Source organism: Lagopus muta, chromosome 3 (assembly GCF_023343835.1).
Source record: "Lagopus muta isolate bLagMut1 chromosome 3, bLagMut1 primary, whole genome shotgun sequence".
In the NCBI taxonomy this organism is placed as follows: domain Eukaryota; kingdom Metazoa; phylum Chordata; class Aves; order Galliformes; family Phasianidae; genus Lagopus; species Lagopus muta.
In genome coordinates, this window is record NC_064435.1 from 79,260,137 (window position 1) to 79,275,852 (window position 15,716).

Consider the following 15,716-nt stretch of genomic DNA (forward strand, 5'->3'; position numbering starts at 1 on the left):
AACAGCCTTGAAACTAAAAATTTGGAGAGAGGATTATGTACTGACATTTTTCTCAAAGGAAACAGGAGCGATGTATGCTGCTGGGCTGTAGTAGAGCCCATGTCTGCTTTAAAAGTACTGAAAAATAACTGAGAGGGTACTTAAGAGAGCAGGACAAATTCATCATAACAGAACTGATGTCAGAAAATTCCCCAATGAAAATGGAAGTGTTTCAATTAAGGATTGCCAAAATGACCTTGCTGCCACCAGTGAACAGATGTTGTACATATTTTTTGTTTGTTTCTTTTTGGTCCATTTGTTGAAAATATCTGCTTGTATTCAACACTGCATTCTCTAAATGCTGGCTTAGTAAAGGTTTAGTGCAAGTATTCATCCAATTCCATGTTTTATCCAAAGATGCTTGATGCTGAGCAGCATGCTTACGCTTAAACTGTTAGATGCCATCGGAGCTTCAGTGGGAATCAGGCAAGTGGGAAGGCTGCTCATAGGGAGAACAAATCCTGGTTCCTCACCAGGCCTGAGAGCCAGTTGTCCCAGGCTTGTCAGGAGCTTGATCAGCTGAATGTTGGTGCTCCAAGTTTTCAAGGAGCGCAGTTTCTTTGGTGGTTGTGTAACTTTGAAAGCAAGAAAAAATCTCCCAAAGGCCTACTTAGTTCTTTTGAATTATTTATAAAATGCATTTCCATACAGGAGTGGATTGTTAAGGTTTTCTCTGTGATTTGTACTTCTCTGATTTAAAAATGGCACTGCCCCCACCTATCCAAAAAAATCCCAAGTGTGATTTGTTTTTTCTCCTGGAGATGTTCTGTTGCAACTCTTGTTTTTTTTCCTGTAATGCTTAGTGTTGGTGATACTGGCCAGTCTTGGTTATGAAAGAAAATAGAATAGGAAGGCAAATCCTTTAAAATCTCTCTCATTCATGTAAAATTGTAATTGAGCAAAAAATACAAAATACAAAAAACATAAAAGTATGCATACCACTGTATGGTAAATCTTTTCACTCTGCATTGAGCCTTCTGGAATGATGTGTCTGGCAGTTGACCTGTATCCATGGTCATAATTCAGATGATCCAGCCAACTGAGATAACTGTGAACACTGGCACGCGGATATGGAGTATGACCGTATCTGTCAAGGGGAAAATACTCAGCATACTTCATTGATTATTTTGGCACAACAATCCAGTGACCTGATGGATTGTAGGAAAGAGGCGGGGGGGGGAAGGCCCTTAATGGGTTGACGGATCATTGAAACTGAGGGAAGATTTTTTTTGCTGTAATGCTGAGTAATTTGAGAATCTTTGAAATGGGTCAGCACGGCCCCCAGGCTTGTCAGATTAAAGAGTATGGTAGCAGGAGTGTAAGATAGGTGGCACACAGAATAATCTCTTTTTTTTCTTAATTTGTTCAAAGCGATTTCTGCTCAAAATCAACACTTGTGCCTTTTTTGAGGTTATTTGGTGCAGATTTTAAACTCTTCGATTTTTATATCGCAGATTTTAGCTTTGCTGTTTGATTAAAATAACCAGTCTTTCCTTTCCCCTCATACTGCTCTTTTTTCCCTATCCCTAGTATACCCTAACATCCCACAAAAGCAGAGTGGGGGATGGGACTGGGGTCATCTATCGGTTGTAAAAGCTCAAGAAAGTAAAGCGGATTAGATAAATTTCATTTGCTGTAGAACTGGAAAGGAGGCTTTATGTTTGTCTGGTATTAAGGAAAAAGGAAAACATGGGGTGGGGAGCTGCACTGGATTGAATCAGTACGTGATGAATCAATTACTATGAAGTTTGTGGGGTGACTTATTTCACCCACGCTTCTGAAGTTCTTTCACTAACTAGAGGGATCCCACAGCTTTCTGCAGCCCTTGTTAGCAATTACCTACTTCACTGTCACGTTAAATGTCCATATCTTATATGCTGCAAGAAGGTACCCCTTTCTTGCTACTTTCACTCCTTAGTCATCCTTACATTTCCTTCCCTGTCTCTGAACAACCTTTTTACCTTTTTAAGAAGTTGGTGGAGAGTGGGAAGATATTCTCAGATCTGTGCGTAACTAATACAATGTCTACTAATCAGTTGGCTGAATCACTTTCTTGTAATGAACTGTGGCATCGAGCTGAAGATCACTAAGCAGATGTTCAGCTGAGACTTTACTTATTTTGGGTGTTTTTTCTTTCTTGCAGGTTGTTTTACAACAGCAGCTTGCGTAAACTGCTGGCAGGACATAACTTGTTAGGAAGGCTACCAGATCGGCTTGAACGAACACAAGTGGAGGTCCTGGATGTGCAACACAACCAGCTCCTTGAACTGCCATCTAACCTGCTTTTGAAAGCTGACAGGTAAACATAAAGGAATTCCAACCTGTGTGTCAGAAACCTTACTTTGTATTCCGTTTTGTAGCTGAAAGGGTAATCTGAGAGTTCCTCTAATTTGAAAGTTGCCAAACCTCATGTGAGAAGAACAGATGTCTGCCCAGCTCATGAAAACACAAATTGTCATTATTCTAGTTTTGTTGCCTTATATGGTAGCTTTTTTCCTCTACTGAGCTTCTGCTGGAACACCTACTTTTTGATATCTAACTGTAAAGTGAAGTGTGTGCTATTTTCTACTACATACATTGAGATGAGTTAGTGGCAGTTTCTTTAAATATATATTTCTTAGTCTTGCTTGATGGAGTGTGAAAGCTTTACCCCCACTCCATCCCTTCAGTCACAGGCTAGAACTTATTTATACCCATCAAACAAAACAAGATCTGTGCATAAGGCTGTCAGAATAACTCAGTTGTTCCTGTGTCCTCGCTTTGTGAATTTTTTATGCCTTTCAAATGTTTGTTGCTAATTTAGCTGGTGTCACCACTTCATCTGATTTTTGGCTGGTTGTTTTTGTACTGCTGTTCCTGTAGCCTCAAAGTCTTCATAATCTTTCTTCCTTGATCTAAACATATCCTGTGAAGTGACTGTGATTAAAATACCAGGGATTCATAGCATAATTGGGTGGTGGATGGTATTGCCCTGCTTGGTGTCGGTGTTCCTTGCACCTCTGCATTTTAACAAATAGTCTTGGTATTTCTGAATATTTTAACCTATACATAATTTAACAGAGTTGGTGCTGCAGGGTTTTATTTCTGGTCTGAACTGCGACAAAAGGAACGTGCAGCTCCTGGGTTTTGAGAGAGGCAAAGAAGCAAGAGGAACAGTGATTTCTCTTTATCACAAATCCTCACTTAGTTAACAATATTACAGCCCCCCATTTTGCTACTGTTCTGGTGGGAACCTCTGTTTAAACTTTTTGGGATTCACAGTATCAAGGTTGCAGAATTATGTTCCAAGGAGATTATCTCTCAAAGGAGGGATTTCTTTAGGACAAGGTTTTGTTTCTGGGAACTAGAATGACATTTCAGTCTTGATTTTTGTACTTTCTCTTTTAGACTATTGCATACCTGTCCCCATTAAGCCCTAAGTAGGGTACAACCTTAAGAACAAACTGATTATCAGCAAATTTTTTCTGATAATAATTTGCTGCTGTAATTGAGACTTTAGATAGAAGTGCAGTCAAAACAGTGAAACTCAGCAGTGCTGCAATTGTAATAATTGCAATTACCTGTTATGTTTCTGTTCAGAAGTGGTGATGTTCATAGTCTATTCATGTGGCAGAGAAGTTTCATGTCAGCAGCTGTAATGGTCTTGTGGGTGACTTCTCAAACTCTTGTACAATAGGGATTGTATGAACTTCAGAAATGAAACCTTGTGCAAGTTTTTAATTGAAGTTTGCAAAGTTAGGTCAATTTAAAATGCAGTAACACCATTTTCCTGTCTGCTAACTTAGAAGGTAACTTTGAATCAGATTCAGAAAGCTACTGGCATCTCAAAAAGCAAAGAGATTTACTTCTGTAAATTTCACATATAGATTGTAGGTCTGGAGTATAGATTAGTGCAATTTTGGTAGTGAGAGAACCTGGATAATTTTCTTTTTGGTCACAACTCCCCATTTTAAACAGGGCTACAGAACTATGGACAGTTTGGTCTGAGGCTTTTTTGTGATGCCAAAAGGAAGAAGCACAGACTAAAATTAAGACTGGGGCTAGACTTCCATACATTGGCTAAACATGTGCTGAATAGAAATGTTAAAGTTATTTTGAAAAACATGCTCTTAAATGGCGAATTCAGACCTAAGGATTTCTCCCATCTGCAGCCTTGGTATTATGCAGCTTTCAGGCAGCATAGGGCATGTGTTTTTAAGCACAGGAATCAACAAAGCTTATCCGTTGTGGCACTTCCTCAGCACTGCAGCCTCCTCATTTGTGGTATAGAAGCAGTTATGAGGAGATTCTCCTGTTGTCTGCCCCCATTACTGCTTCTGACTGCGTTTAATGTTTTGTTCATGCTGGCACTCCTCCTAGAGCTGCAGAAGTGATGCACGTGAAGGAAAAGATCAGTGCAGATTAGTCCTCAGTGTAAGAGTTCTAGGTTTGGAATTTCCTACAGTACATTTCTTTGCTTTGCTTTCAAATGTTTGCATCTGTCAGTAGCCATGAGTCTGGACCGGGGAAAGATATTTAGGGGTTTTGTTTGCTTGTTTAAAAAAAAAAGTGCATCTTAAAGCATTCCCAGGGAAGCACAGTCTGTGCTGCCAGACACGTCAAGAGAGTGGGGTTGCCTGAGCGCTCTGCCATGATCTTTTCCCACTGTGTAATGTTGGGCAAATCATGTTGCAGAAGCCTTATCTCTCCATAAAATGACTTAGCTTTTGCAGCATGGAAAGATTCATTTGTTTTTTAGAGATACTCAAGTCTATGTGGTTGACAGATAATATCTTGTCTCGACGTCTCATGCTGTGAATTATGAACACTTTCTCCTTCTCGATCCTATTTGACTAAGTGGCTCTGAATTGCCTTGGGCAAGTGCTGGTGGGCATTGACATCTAGAAGACCTGAGGAAGGCAGGGAAGCCAGAGCTGTGGTGCACATACAGGCAATGTTTTCATAAAAATCAAGCAAAATACTGAAACATGTATTCTCTTCATAAAATCTACAGACATCAGCCTTCTCCATTAATTCTTCAAAGCCAATTAAGAAGTTTGATTCTCTGATGAAGAGTATAATTTATTTTCTTGGTCTGTTTTTTTGTTTTGTTTGTTTGTTTTTTAATTTTCTTCTATTTTAAACTGTTATTTGAGGAGAAATCAAAGCCTTTTCTGTGAGACGTTGACTGAGACTGAAGTTGGTTCTGTTTATTACACTGGAAGTGTGCACATCTTGATCATGTTAGCACAGATTTCTCTTGCTGGGTGGGGATTTTCTTGGCAAGATCAGCACTATGGAGACAGCCAGATAATCTGCTCATTTCTCATTACCAGATGCTGCAGAAATAGAGAACTCATGCAAGTGCTGTGGCTGTTGTGGAGAAAAAACTTGCAAGCAGGATCCCTAACTTTTTTTTTTTTTTTTTTTTGCACCTGTTACCCTGCACTTTTCTTTAAACCCACTGCTTCATGTGTTGTAATTGCAGGTTAGGCTTAAAAATGAAGAAATAGTGATGAAAGTCAAGGCTTTACCCATTGCATAAGCTTCCCTTTCCAGTTAGCATGAATGCTGTAGCTATAGTAGACTCTTAAGAGCCAGCAGATTGGTAGTAGCACTAGTTTGGATAGTGAAAGTGTGTAGCTGTACTCTGCCCATCTTGGGCTTTCTGTTGCTTTGTAGTGGCAGCTGTGGAGCCTAGTTGGAGCCTATCATCTAGGCTGTTTCATGATTCTTTTCAACTTTGTTCAGCTGTTTTAAACTGTTTTGAATTTTTCTTGTTTGAATCTGGTTTTTGTTGGGGTTTTGTGTTTTTTTTTTTTTGCTGGAATTCTAGAAGGTGACCCACTTACACTTAATACTTGCCATTTCTACCCACAGCAACTGCTGCCTTTTCATACAACTGCTGTTACATGTCACAGATGCAATGGAAGTGAAGAAGAAAACAAATTCAAATGAATGCAAAGAGCTATTTCAGCTGCTGCACGTACCTTTGTTGCAGAAATGCTTAGCTGCATTTCGTTGTTTCATTGCTGGTAGAGTAGGGTTTGCAGGCAGATTTGTGAATATCTTTTAGTGGCGCAACTGAGGATAGATTAGGAAGTATGAGATGAGGTAGCAACAACAGTCAAGTGTTTGGGCGTTTTTTCCCTTTTATTTTTAATTTTTTTGGCAGTTCATCAACAGGAAAGAAGATTCACTTGAACATTTCCATCCGTTTTTGTTGTTTGTTTTCAGGAGCAGAAATACCCTCTTTGAATAGGTTGGCAGAACTGCCATGATGTTTTCTCCCTACTCACACCTGTCTTGAGTATTTCTCTCTCACACATTTGCTACCTCAATCATAAATTACTTCAGGATTATCTGCTCAGAAATCGAGGGCGTTGAGCAGAAGGGACTGAAGTTTTGATTTGATTGCTCTCTTCTGACAGAGATCTTGGAGGCACAGGCCAAACTGGAGAGCTTGATTTCTCTGCATATTTCATTTTACAGCTGCAGTATTCTTTCCAACATTTATCAATGCTTACAGTTTTGTCTTGCTGTTACTTTGCCACGTTGTCTTACTAATGTTGAATGTTCCTAAGTGTTTTGGAGTGCTTAAATTTTTCCAATGGTGACCATGTCTTACCCGCAAGCCAAGTTTGCCAGGCTGCCTCAGCAACTGGTGAGGAACTGGGAGATGCTGTGTGAGTGAAACCTGACAACAGTCTATATTTAGTCTCCTTGCATGCTAGAGTAGGCATCAATGTTGAAGGAAAAGAAGAAATAGAACCTTCTGCATTTTCCAGGAGGTTTTCTTTCTTTGCTTTCAGAAGTTCAAATTCAGTTCAGAATTCTCAGGATTTAAATAGAAAGACATGTGAATACTGCATATGCACTAGGTCTGTTTTGTTGAATTCAATCCATGTCCTTGATTCTGGTGTATTCTTTGGGACAGCCATTATTTTCTGTCTTGGAGAAGTTACGTCTAGCAAGGAATTGTACTTTAAATACCCCATAAAACCAAAGGTGGCCTATTCTAGCCAGAGTTCAATGTTTATACTATTACACCAGAGGAAAATCTGCACCTTATCAAAGCTGAAGAATTCTGATAGCTCTCTGCCAATGCCTTTCTTAATCCCCAGCACTCTTCTAGTACTTGTTAATTCATACTCCCCTCACTATATTATAATCTGGTACGTGTGCAAGCTGCTGAATTCAGGTTTTTGTAGTGATGCTGTACCTTTTTTGTGAGCTTATGTTATAGTGGTGTGGGTGGAACTGGAAGGGGAAACAGTTTTGGACTGAGCTTAATGCTTGGCATTCTGCTTCCATCTGATAAGCAGTGTGAGTGGGGTATCTTCAAGGAACGTGAATCAGTTAAAGTCCATGCACAAGTGAAATGGGAACAGTTGTGCCCAAGTAAATTTCTGTTCTTCTAGAGGGCATTCACAAGATGTGCAGCTGGCACGCTGCGTGAGGATGGAGAACGGGTGTGAAAATAAGCTGAAAAAAGACTTCAGTGTTAAATCAGTGTAAAGTGAAGCTGGATGGACAAGAATAGATTTTTTTTTTCGGACGTAAAATAGCACAGAATCAACAAAGCTGTATGCAGGAGCAATCTGCTAGTTCATTCTGTTCCCTGCCCAAAGGATGGTGTCTCTTATTTTAATTGAGAGAATATCTTGAAAGAAGGATCTTTAGGAAATGTTTTCACCATTTTAATGTAGCAGCTGGTCATAAGGAACATTTGAATAAGCAACATACTCTTCTCCAAAATGATAGCTGACATCATTACATTAAAATACAGGTGGAGATTACTGCATGAGTATCCTAATTCTGAGTGCTGCATGGCTGAGAGTATGCATGTGAAGGTGTTTGTTAGGTGTGGTGAAGGTGAGATACTCTACTACCAAAAGGTTTCAGTCCTAAGCTATTGGGGAAATGTTTCTACCCACCTAAGCGTTGCTAGAATCAAGGCACTAAGCAGTGGGTTGCATCAATTTCAGCATTATCAGAACAGTGTTCTTTCTTGAAGCTTTGGCAGCTGTTTTGGAAGCTGTACTTGAACAAACTTTTGGCACTTAGAACTTCATAGCTGTAGGATGCTCACTAAGTTATCTGTGTCTCCAATTAGTCATTAAGAAAAGGTACCTGTGAAGTGCTGCAGGGTGTTCTGCTGCAGCCTATGGAACATATCTAAAATGCAGATTCCTCTTAAGGTGCCTCTTCCTGGGAGGTGTTCAACTCTTACTTGCTCATCTCTATCATATTCCTGTGAAAGTTATTCTTCCCTGCATCCTCAAACCTTTTCATTAACTAAACCTTTCTAAACTGAGCTGGAGATGGCCATTTTGTACTTTGAGCAGTACAAAAGGTACCATGGCTTTAATGTTAATCGAAGTGCCTTTTTTGTGGGAAGAGGAAAGATTATCATGGATTTTAGAAACAGGTTGTCCAAGCAGTAATTGTCTGTACTGTAGTAATAGGTGTGCTTGTTGGTATTTAATTAAATACAGAGGCCATTGATGTGGTGTGCTTCGGTTTAGTAATCCAACTTCGAATGAGCTTAATGTATTTTTAGTTTATGCCTAACAGGCAGAATTGAGCAGCATCTTTTTAAAATAAATAATACTGAAAAACCCCTTTCAAATGCTTATTCCCTTCTCCATATTTAATCCTTCCCTTCCCCTTCTCCTTTGGAGTTTCACCACCCTTGTGAATAATGAATGAGCCTGAGGATTAAGCTGTTTCTCCATAGTGGACTCCTCTGCCTGTGTGAAACAGCTAACCTACTTTCGGTTCTGTGCAGCGCTGAGAGATTTCTGCTTCTAATGGAAATATATTTTTTAAAATCCTTTGACATTCCATGTGACTCCTCTGTAGCGTGTCTGACCCTTATTTGCTGCTGAGCAAGTTTCAACCAGCTGCGGCTCATGCAAATCCATTTCATTCATTAATAGACCTAAAGGTCAGCGCCAATTGCTGCGTGCCTAGGTGGAGCAGGGGAAGAGCTATCAATATTTTATAGCTTTCTCTTAAGATTGATGACAAGAGCACGTACACCTTTTGTGTCCCGGTCGCTGGCTGCGTAGGCTTCAGCTAGCTCATTTCCAAGTCATCTTTCTTGAATGCAACCGTGACTACTGCAACTGCCATTTCCCATTAGGTGGTAGGAGCAGTGCAGCCTGGTTTGAATGTGGTCGCTGCAGCCTGACAGGCATACTTCTGTAGCACAAGTTCTCCAAGGCAGCCTTTTCTGAAAAGGGGAGGGAGGAAGAAGAGCAGTCTTGTTTCTCTTGAAAAGGCACGGTTGTGCCAGGGTTAGTAACTAAAGGCTAAGTGGCCTCAATTTTCCATTTGTTTGGAATTGCCTGTGTGAATTCTAACCCTTAAGAAGCCAACAGCACATTTCCCTCTGTGCTTCTGCCATCACCAGACTCCCCTACCGGAATGTGACTCGTCTGTGTGCAGAGTATTGCTGAGAAGAGCAGGCAAGGCCTATTCTTCAGCAGGCCTTGTTCCCGTGCTGGGAAGGGTCCTCTGAGAGGGAAGGAGTAACTTCATTTCTCTGTTTGTTCAGTCCTTGCTGCTTGTGGAATTCAGAAAATACTGACAAGGATTTCTGCTAGGGGAAGGGTGCTCCAGAACTACATACAGATTTGGCTTGCTTCCTGCAAGATCAACAAGCATCTGACTCTTAAATTTAATTGAATATTGTCTCTGTTTCTCTTTAAAACCTTTAAGATAAATTACTATTTGGGATTTTTTTGTGATTGGTGTTGGATCTTCGTTGTCCAAATATTCAGAGAAAACTCTTGTCATATTTTGTAGTTGCTTCAGGCCTGCAGGTTTAAAAAAGCAAAACATAAACCAACAATCCCTAGCTAGTATTTAAAATTCTGAGAAGTTAGCTGACTTCTTTACCAGTGACTTCTTAGTCACTTGAAGGGTAGCTGTACTGTCATGGTTCGTTAATGATGATTTGGAATTCATTTTTATGTGGAACAAGTGTGGAAATGATGTGGTTTGTTCTTACCTGAAGGTACATCTGTAGCAGTGTTAGCAGTACTGAGGTTTTAATAAAGGGATGGGGCATTTTGACACACTCATTTTGCTGATGCTTTGTTCACATAAATGGGCTCCTATAAAAATGGAATCGGGAGTTTTGTTGGTGCAATACTAGACTTCTCATCTTTCTATCGATGAGAACTTGTGCTTTTGGCCTTTTTTATATAACTGTCTTAACTTACAAATAGAATTTTTGCTTATAGACAAAACTGAACTCCCTTACACAACTTTTCTTTGCAGTCTGAGATTTCTTAATGCCTCTGCCAACAAACTGGAAATGCTTCCCCCAGCCACTCTTTCTGAGGAGACCCATAGCATCTTGCAGGAGTTGTATTTGACCAATAACAACCTCACGGATAAATGTGTACCCTTGTTAACAGGCCATCCACACCTGAAAATCTTGCACATGGCCTACAATCGCCTACAGAGCTTCCCTGCAAGGTGAGTAACTGCCTTTACTGCCCTGGCCCACTGGTGAACAATGTGAAACATTTTCATAGCAAAAACCAAGGTGCACAGTGATCTAGTGGGATAGCTTGTATTTCAGATGTGGTGACATTGCAGTGGGTGGATTCATCTGCTATGCCCTGTTGCACATTGCTACCCATTTGCATTACACAGCATTAGTGTGTTTTGATTGCACCTGGAGTACTTTTCAGCATGAAGGCAGTATGCTTTTGAAGTTAGGCAAGGAGGTCTTCTGTTTTCCCCAACTTGGTCACCTTGCTTACAGCTGGTGGGCTTCTGCTTACAGAAGCCTTGTAAATGTCACAGTCTGGAAGTGTCCTTTGGCACTGGGCTAAACCACACTGGGAAAAAATCCTTGCACTCCTGAAGAAGATTTTCCCTTGGCAGTGATTTAGATGAACTACTGTGCTCTCAGTTCACTCTGTTTTAATCAGACGTCTTTCAAGTGTAAGATGCGCTGTAAAGCTGATGGGGTACAACCTTGGAAACGAGATGCCAATAAATAAAGGAAGAGACATTGCTGTCCTTGTGTGGGGTTCTGAGCAACCAGTGGCAGGAGAAAGATGAATAAGGGGGTGGAGCTGAGCAGGGTGCCAGAAAATGGAGGGTGAGATGAAGTGAAAAGCTGGAGCTGGAGGAGAGGAGGAAAAAGAGTAGAAGTGAACTGATGAACAGAGGGAATGTAAGCAAAATAAGTTGTTTCAAAAGTAGTGTTACAGAAATTGATAGAAGCACAGATTTAATTCCACGACTGTTAGAATCTGATGGGAGGAGAGGTGAGAGGCACTGCTGTGCTGGGCTGAAGTCTGCAATTTTATTTTTCTGAAATAATGAAAACCATTGCTTTTACCACCACTTCAAAATAAGATATGCATCGGTCGTAACAGAAAAAAATCTCAAACTCTCATTCTTATAGCAAAATGGCCAAGCTGGAAGAGTTGGAGGAAATTGATATTAGTGGTAACAAGCTGAAAGCTATTCCGACCACCATCATGAACTGTAGACGCATGCATACTGTAATTGCTCACTCCAACTGCATTGAAGTCTTCCCAGAAGTCATGCAGCTTTCTGAAATAAAGGTAAGGCATGAATGTGCTGTGAAGTATACAGTAATAATGCACACTTGACCAATTCTGTTCTCCCCTCTGGTCTCTTGCTGCTGCAGGGTAGTAGATTCTCAGTTGTGGAGATCTGACAGCTGCTTTCTTGTCTGAGTTACTACTTAAAATATTCGCCCCTGTGCTGCCTCTGAGAGGAAAGGAGGAAGTGCCTGAAAATCTGGTTTTACGCTCATCTTTACCACATCCCATCTTCTTTGCCAAGAAATTGTTAGCTGTCTTCCTGTGAAAGGCCATTGCAGTATGACTTAAACATGTTGTAAGGGCTATACATAATTAACATACATAATATACATAACTAACTCTTCTTGGGCAATTGTTAATTCTGTAGAAGGGACTTTGTTTAGAGTGTGCTTTAAAAAATGCAGAGGCTGCAAAATAGGATAGGCCTTGGGGACAGAAATTCCAGGAGTACAAGATTTGGGTAGTTAGGCAAGCTACTTCTGTTTTCATAATTGCAGTCATTTTGGACAAGTGGAAGAATGTTTAATCCATCTCTTGTGCTTATTACCAAACTTTTCCTGACGCATTCTTTGCTTGACCGTGCTGAAGAACACTACTGTGTAGCTTTTGTGAATTAAGTTTCTGCTTCTCTCCTGGCCACAGCGTAGAGTATTTTGGGGTGCATGCTATTTCCATTGCTTGGAGTTGGGAGATTAACTCATAGTGCACCAAGCTTGTGGTGTGACTGAAAAGTTGTTCCCTGGGTTTGAGAATTGGTTACCTATCATGAGATCAGAACACCTTCTGTGTCCTTCATACAGTCTGCAGAATCAAAAGGCCAAGTTCTCAGACTCCTCAGTGTCCTTCAGTGTCTGGGGTTAGGCAGAGAAGCAGGAGGAATAACTGGGTTGGACTGTGAGTACACAGAAAGATGAGCTTTGTGGTTTTAGCCAGGAAATCTCAAACAAATGTGGATTTCTGAATACTCCTCCCTCTTTGGAACAATGGTCAGAGGAAACTGAAGACCATTTAGAATCAATTAGAAGTAAAGCTTTTCTTCTCAGAGGAAGAGTTGGGGTGGGGAGCAAGGCTCTGCGCAGTAAATATTTCTTTAAAAGTATGAGGGCATTTTTAACCATGGGGGGAAAAAAGGGAAGATAACGTAAACATGTTGGTCAGGAATAACCAACAACTTCCTTTCTGTTCCTCTGTTTTGGGGAATGAGTGTTTTATAAAGGCATTGGTGTTCTACTGAGCTTTGTAGCTGATAGCAAAGTGTGTTCATGGAAGATCCAGTGTTCTATCTTTCTGATGGTTCCCTGTAGTTACTTCAGTGAAAGAAAGAGGCATGGATTTCATTAACTGGGACTGCAGGAATAGTGGGACTGCCTTCATCTGAGAGGGTGCAGTGCTGTGGGACTTCACTTTTGTGCCTTAGTCAATACCTCAGCCTGGTTTTGACTTAGCTGAAATGAGTTTCTGTGGTTGCCAGATAGCTGTGCTGTAGGCAGAGGGTATCTTGTGGCCTCTTGGTGATTTTTCTGGATCAGGACTGGAGCTTAAGCTTTTGATTTCTGGCTCAATACATTCCTCAGCTAAACTGGAGCTCATTCTTTGATGTTGGAGGGCATTTGTAATGTTCCAAAGCAAGTTAAGAAGTTAAAATTTGAGTACAGGTTTTATAGTTAGGTGAAATAAGCCTGCTTGTAGCAAAGCACAGAGTTGTATAGTTTCATGTTATGACTGTGATTGTCATACTTAATGGTTAACCTTAATTGAGGTGGCATTCAAACACTCCTGATTTCTTGGGAAAATGTTAGCTCAGGTAATGGCTGCTCTGCTTTTGTACTTAAATAGCTTGAGAGGCTGACATTAAATTTTTTGAGTGAGTGCTACTAGAACAGCTAGTAATACAGTTACTGTTTTGTTTGAAATTGTTTCAGAGGGAAAGCTAATTACAGAAGGTCACGCTTTTGCACTTAAGGTAACTCCAGGATTTCCAAATATGAGGTCATTTTATTAAGACAGCTGTCTCTAGGCTGATCTTACGTCTTCCAAGTTAAGGATACAGAAGTTTTGTGTTGTCCTCTGCCTCAAAAAGCTCTGTGGATGTCTCTGAGATACCTTACGTTGTACCTGTTTTTGAGTTGACATGAGTTCTCATGTGCCCACCTTCAGTCACAAGTGGAGATAACTCAAGCCCCTGTCAGTCATGGATGAGATGTACTGCATTTACACCTGTGCATTTGCTACTGAGCAAATGCTGAATATTCAGTGCTGTGCCCATCCTAGCACAGTGTCCTGCATGCAGTTGCACTTGTTCTTCTGACACTGCATGGATGAGGCTAAATGAGAAGGAAGTTAGGATCAATTAGGAAATGTGCTTTGCTGTTTGCCCATGGAGTAGAATAAGAACTACACTTAATGTAGCTATTAGTCCCTGCTAACCTGTTTTTCAAACAATACAAATCAAATCAGAGAAATCCTGACTTGATGGATAAACTATATTCATCGCTGCATGGGGACCAAGGGATCTCCAGTAGACTGTTACTACCTTTAGTGTATTGGGCATGTACTGAGAACAATGAAGTGATTTTGCTCATTTTGTACTCCTTATTCCACGTTCTTTTCCATCAAATTTCCGATGGTGTTGAGCACAGCAAGGCCTGCTGGCAGCTTTGTTAATCTGAGGTCATTATTGACCCTCTGCAAGCAGCAAGGAATAGCAATGAAGTAAAAAAAAAAAATAATAATAATAATAAAAAAAGGCATAACTCTTCTCCTAAGCTGTCTGCTATTTAGTTTGCATGATGTATTTTAAATTCTGATTTCCATATCAAGTTTAGATAATGTCAGCAGTTTGTTCTTCCTAGATAATTAGTCCTCCATATCAGACAACCTCAGGATTTGAGATTTGGGTCATTATGTGTGTTGCATATAATTAACAGCGTTTGGAGATTTTTCTTTTCCAAATTTTACTGGGTTATCTTATGCCTGTTTTGTCCAGCTTAGGACCCAGTATCTGAATATACCTAAGAGACTTTTGTTTTCATGCTTTTATCATTGGAAATTACTTATCAGTCAAAGTGTGCAGCTCAGAAAATTCTCCCTGCAGCCTATCCTCAACTATTCAGCCCTTGGTTTTACCAGAGGTTTTGAGGTCTGTTTTCTTTTTCTAGGTTGAAAATAGGAAATTACCATTCTGAACTACGTGGATAGTATTCTTGGTTAAATATCAGCCTATTCTGTCCTCTGATAAGATTTTGGCTGGTTTTGTTTGCTTATACCTGCTGTATAGAGGTTTGAAGAACTTGAAGAGCTTGTTTTGTTCAGATTTTTGTGTACTGACTTTCCATATGGATATGCAACTTTAACATAGTTTGGTTTGGGATTTTGTCATTCTAGGGCACTTGTTCTACCTGATTTTTGCTTAGCTGGTGCTGGTGGGTAGCTAGCATGATTCTCTGCTGGTTTTCAATCTTTTTTTTTTTTCCATAAATACTTCAGCTTTAATTTTTTCTACTTATTAGAAGAACTTCATACTTAAACATGAATCCTTCTAAGGCAGCCAAATTAAAGCCACACTTAAAACTGCTCTGGTATTTTGTTATTTTTCCTCTGCTCAGCCCCACTCCGTGTGTTCATAACTTCTTATTTTCCAAATCCTTTACTAAATATCAGCTTCAGAGCATGTTGATGTGCTGTTCCTGTGCTGATGTAAGTGAACTTCAGTGGAGAGACTGCTGTGACAGCATCTTATAATCCCTAACTTCATTTGTCTGTTTCCTTTATCTATTACAAGAGTGGCAGCCACTTTCATCAGTAGCATTTTTTTCTTTAATACTCATCTGTTAATAAAAATACGGTGACGATATTTGTCCCTGCAAAGAGCAGAGGCAAACCTTACTAGTTTTGCAGCAAGGTCAGAAGCACCTGGTCAGAAACAGAAATGAAGCCAAACATATCTCTGGGTGTCCCGGGCATCTGGGACATAGACGCCATATGAAGAATCACTTATTTAAATGAATCATCTTGGGTCTCGACTGCAGCTTCTCTTACTCATGCAACATACATTCCTGCATTTAATCACAAACTGATCTTAATGCCAGCTGGATTCTT

General features: G+C 40.2%; 1 protein-coding gene across 1 annotated transcript in view; it reads left to right on the forward strand.

The window, feature by feature from the left end:
* Window positions 1–15,716, forward strand: part of PHLPP1 (PH domain and leucine rich repeat protein phosphatase 1) — a 131,815-nt gene that overhangs the window by 105,580 nt on the left and 10,519 nt on the right. Inside the window, exons 10-12 of the mRNA XM_048938663.1 lie at window positions 2,183–2,338; window positions 10,309–10,509; window positions 11,453–11,615. Coding sequence (XP_048794620.1) covers window positions 2,183–2,338; window positions 10,309–10,509; window positions 11,453–11,615 — 520 coding nt within the window. The remainder of the gene's footprint in view (window positions 1–2,182; window positions 2,339–10,308; window positions 10,510–11,452; window positions 11,616–15,716) is intronic.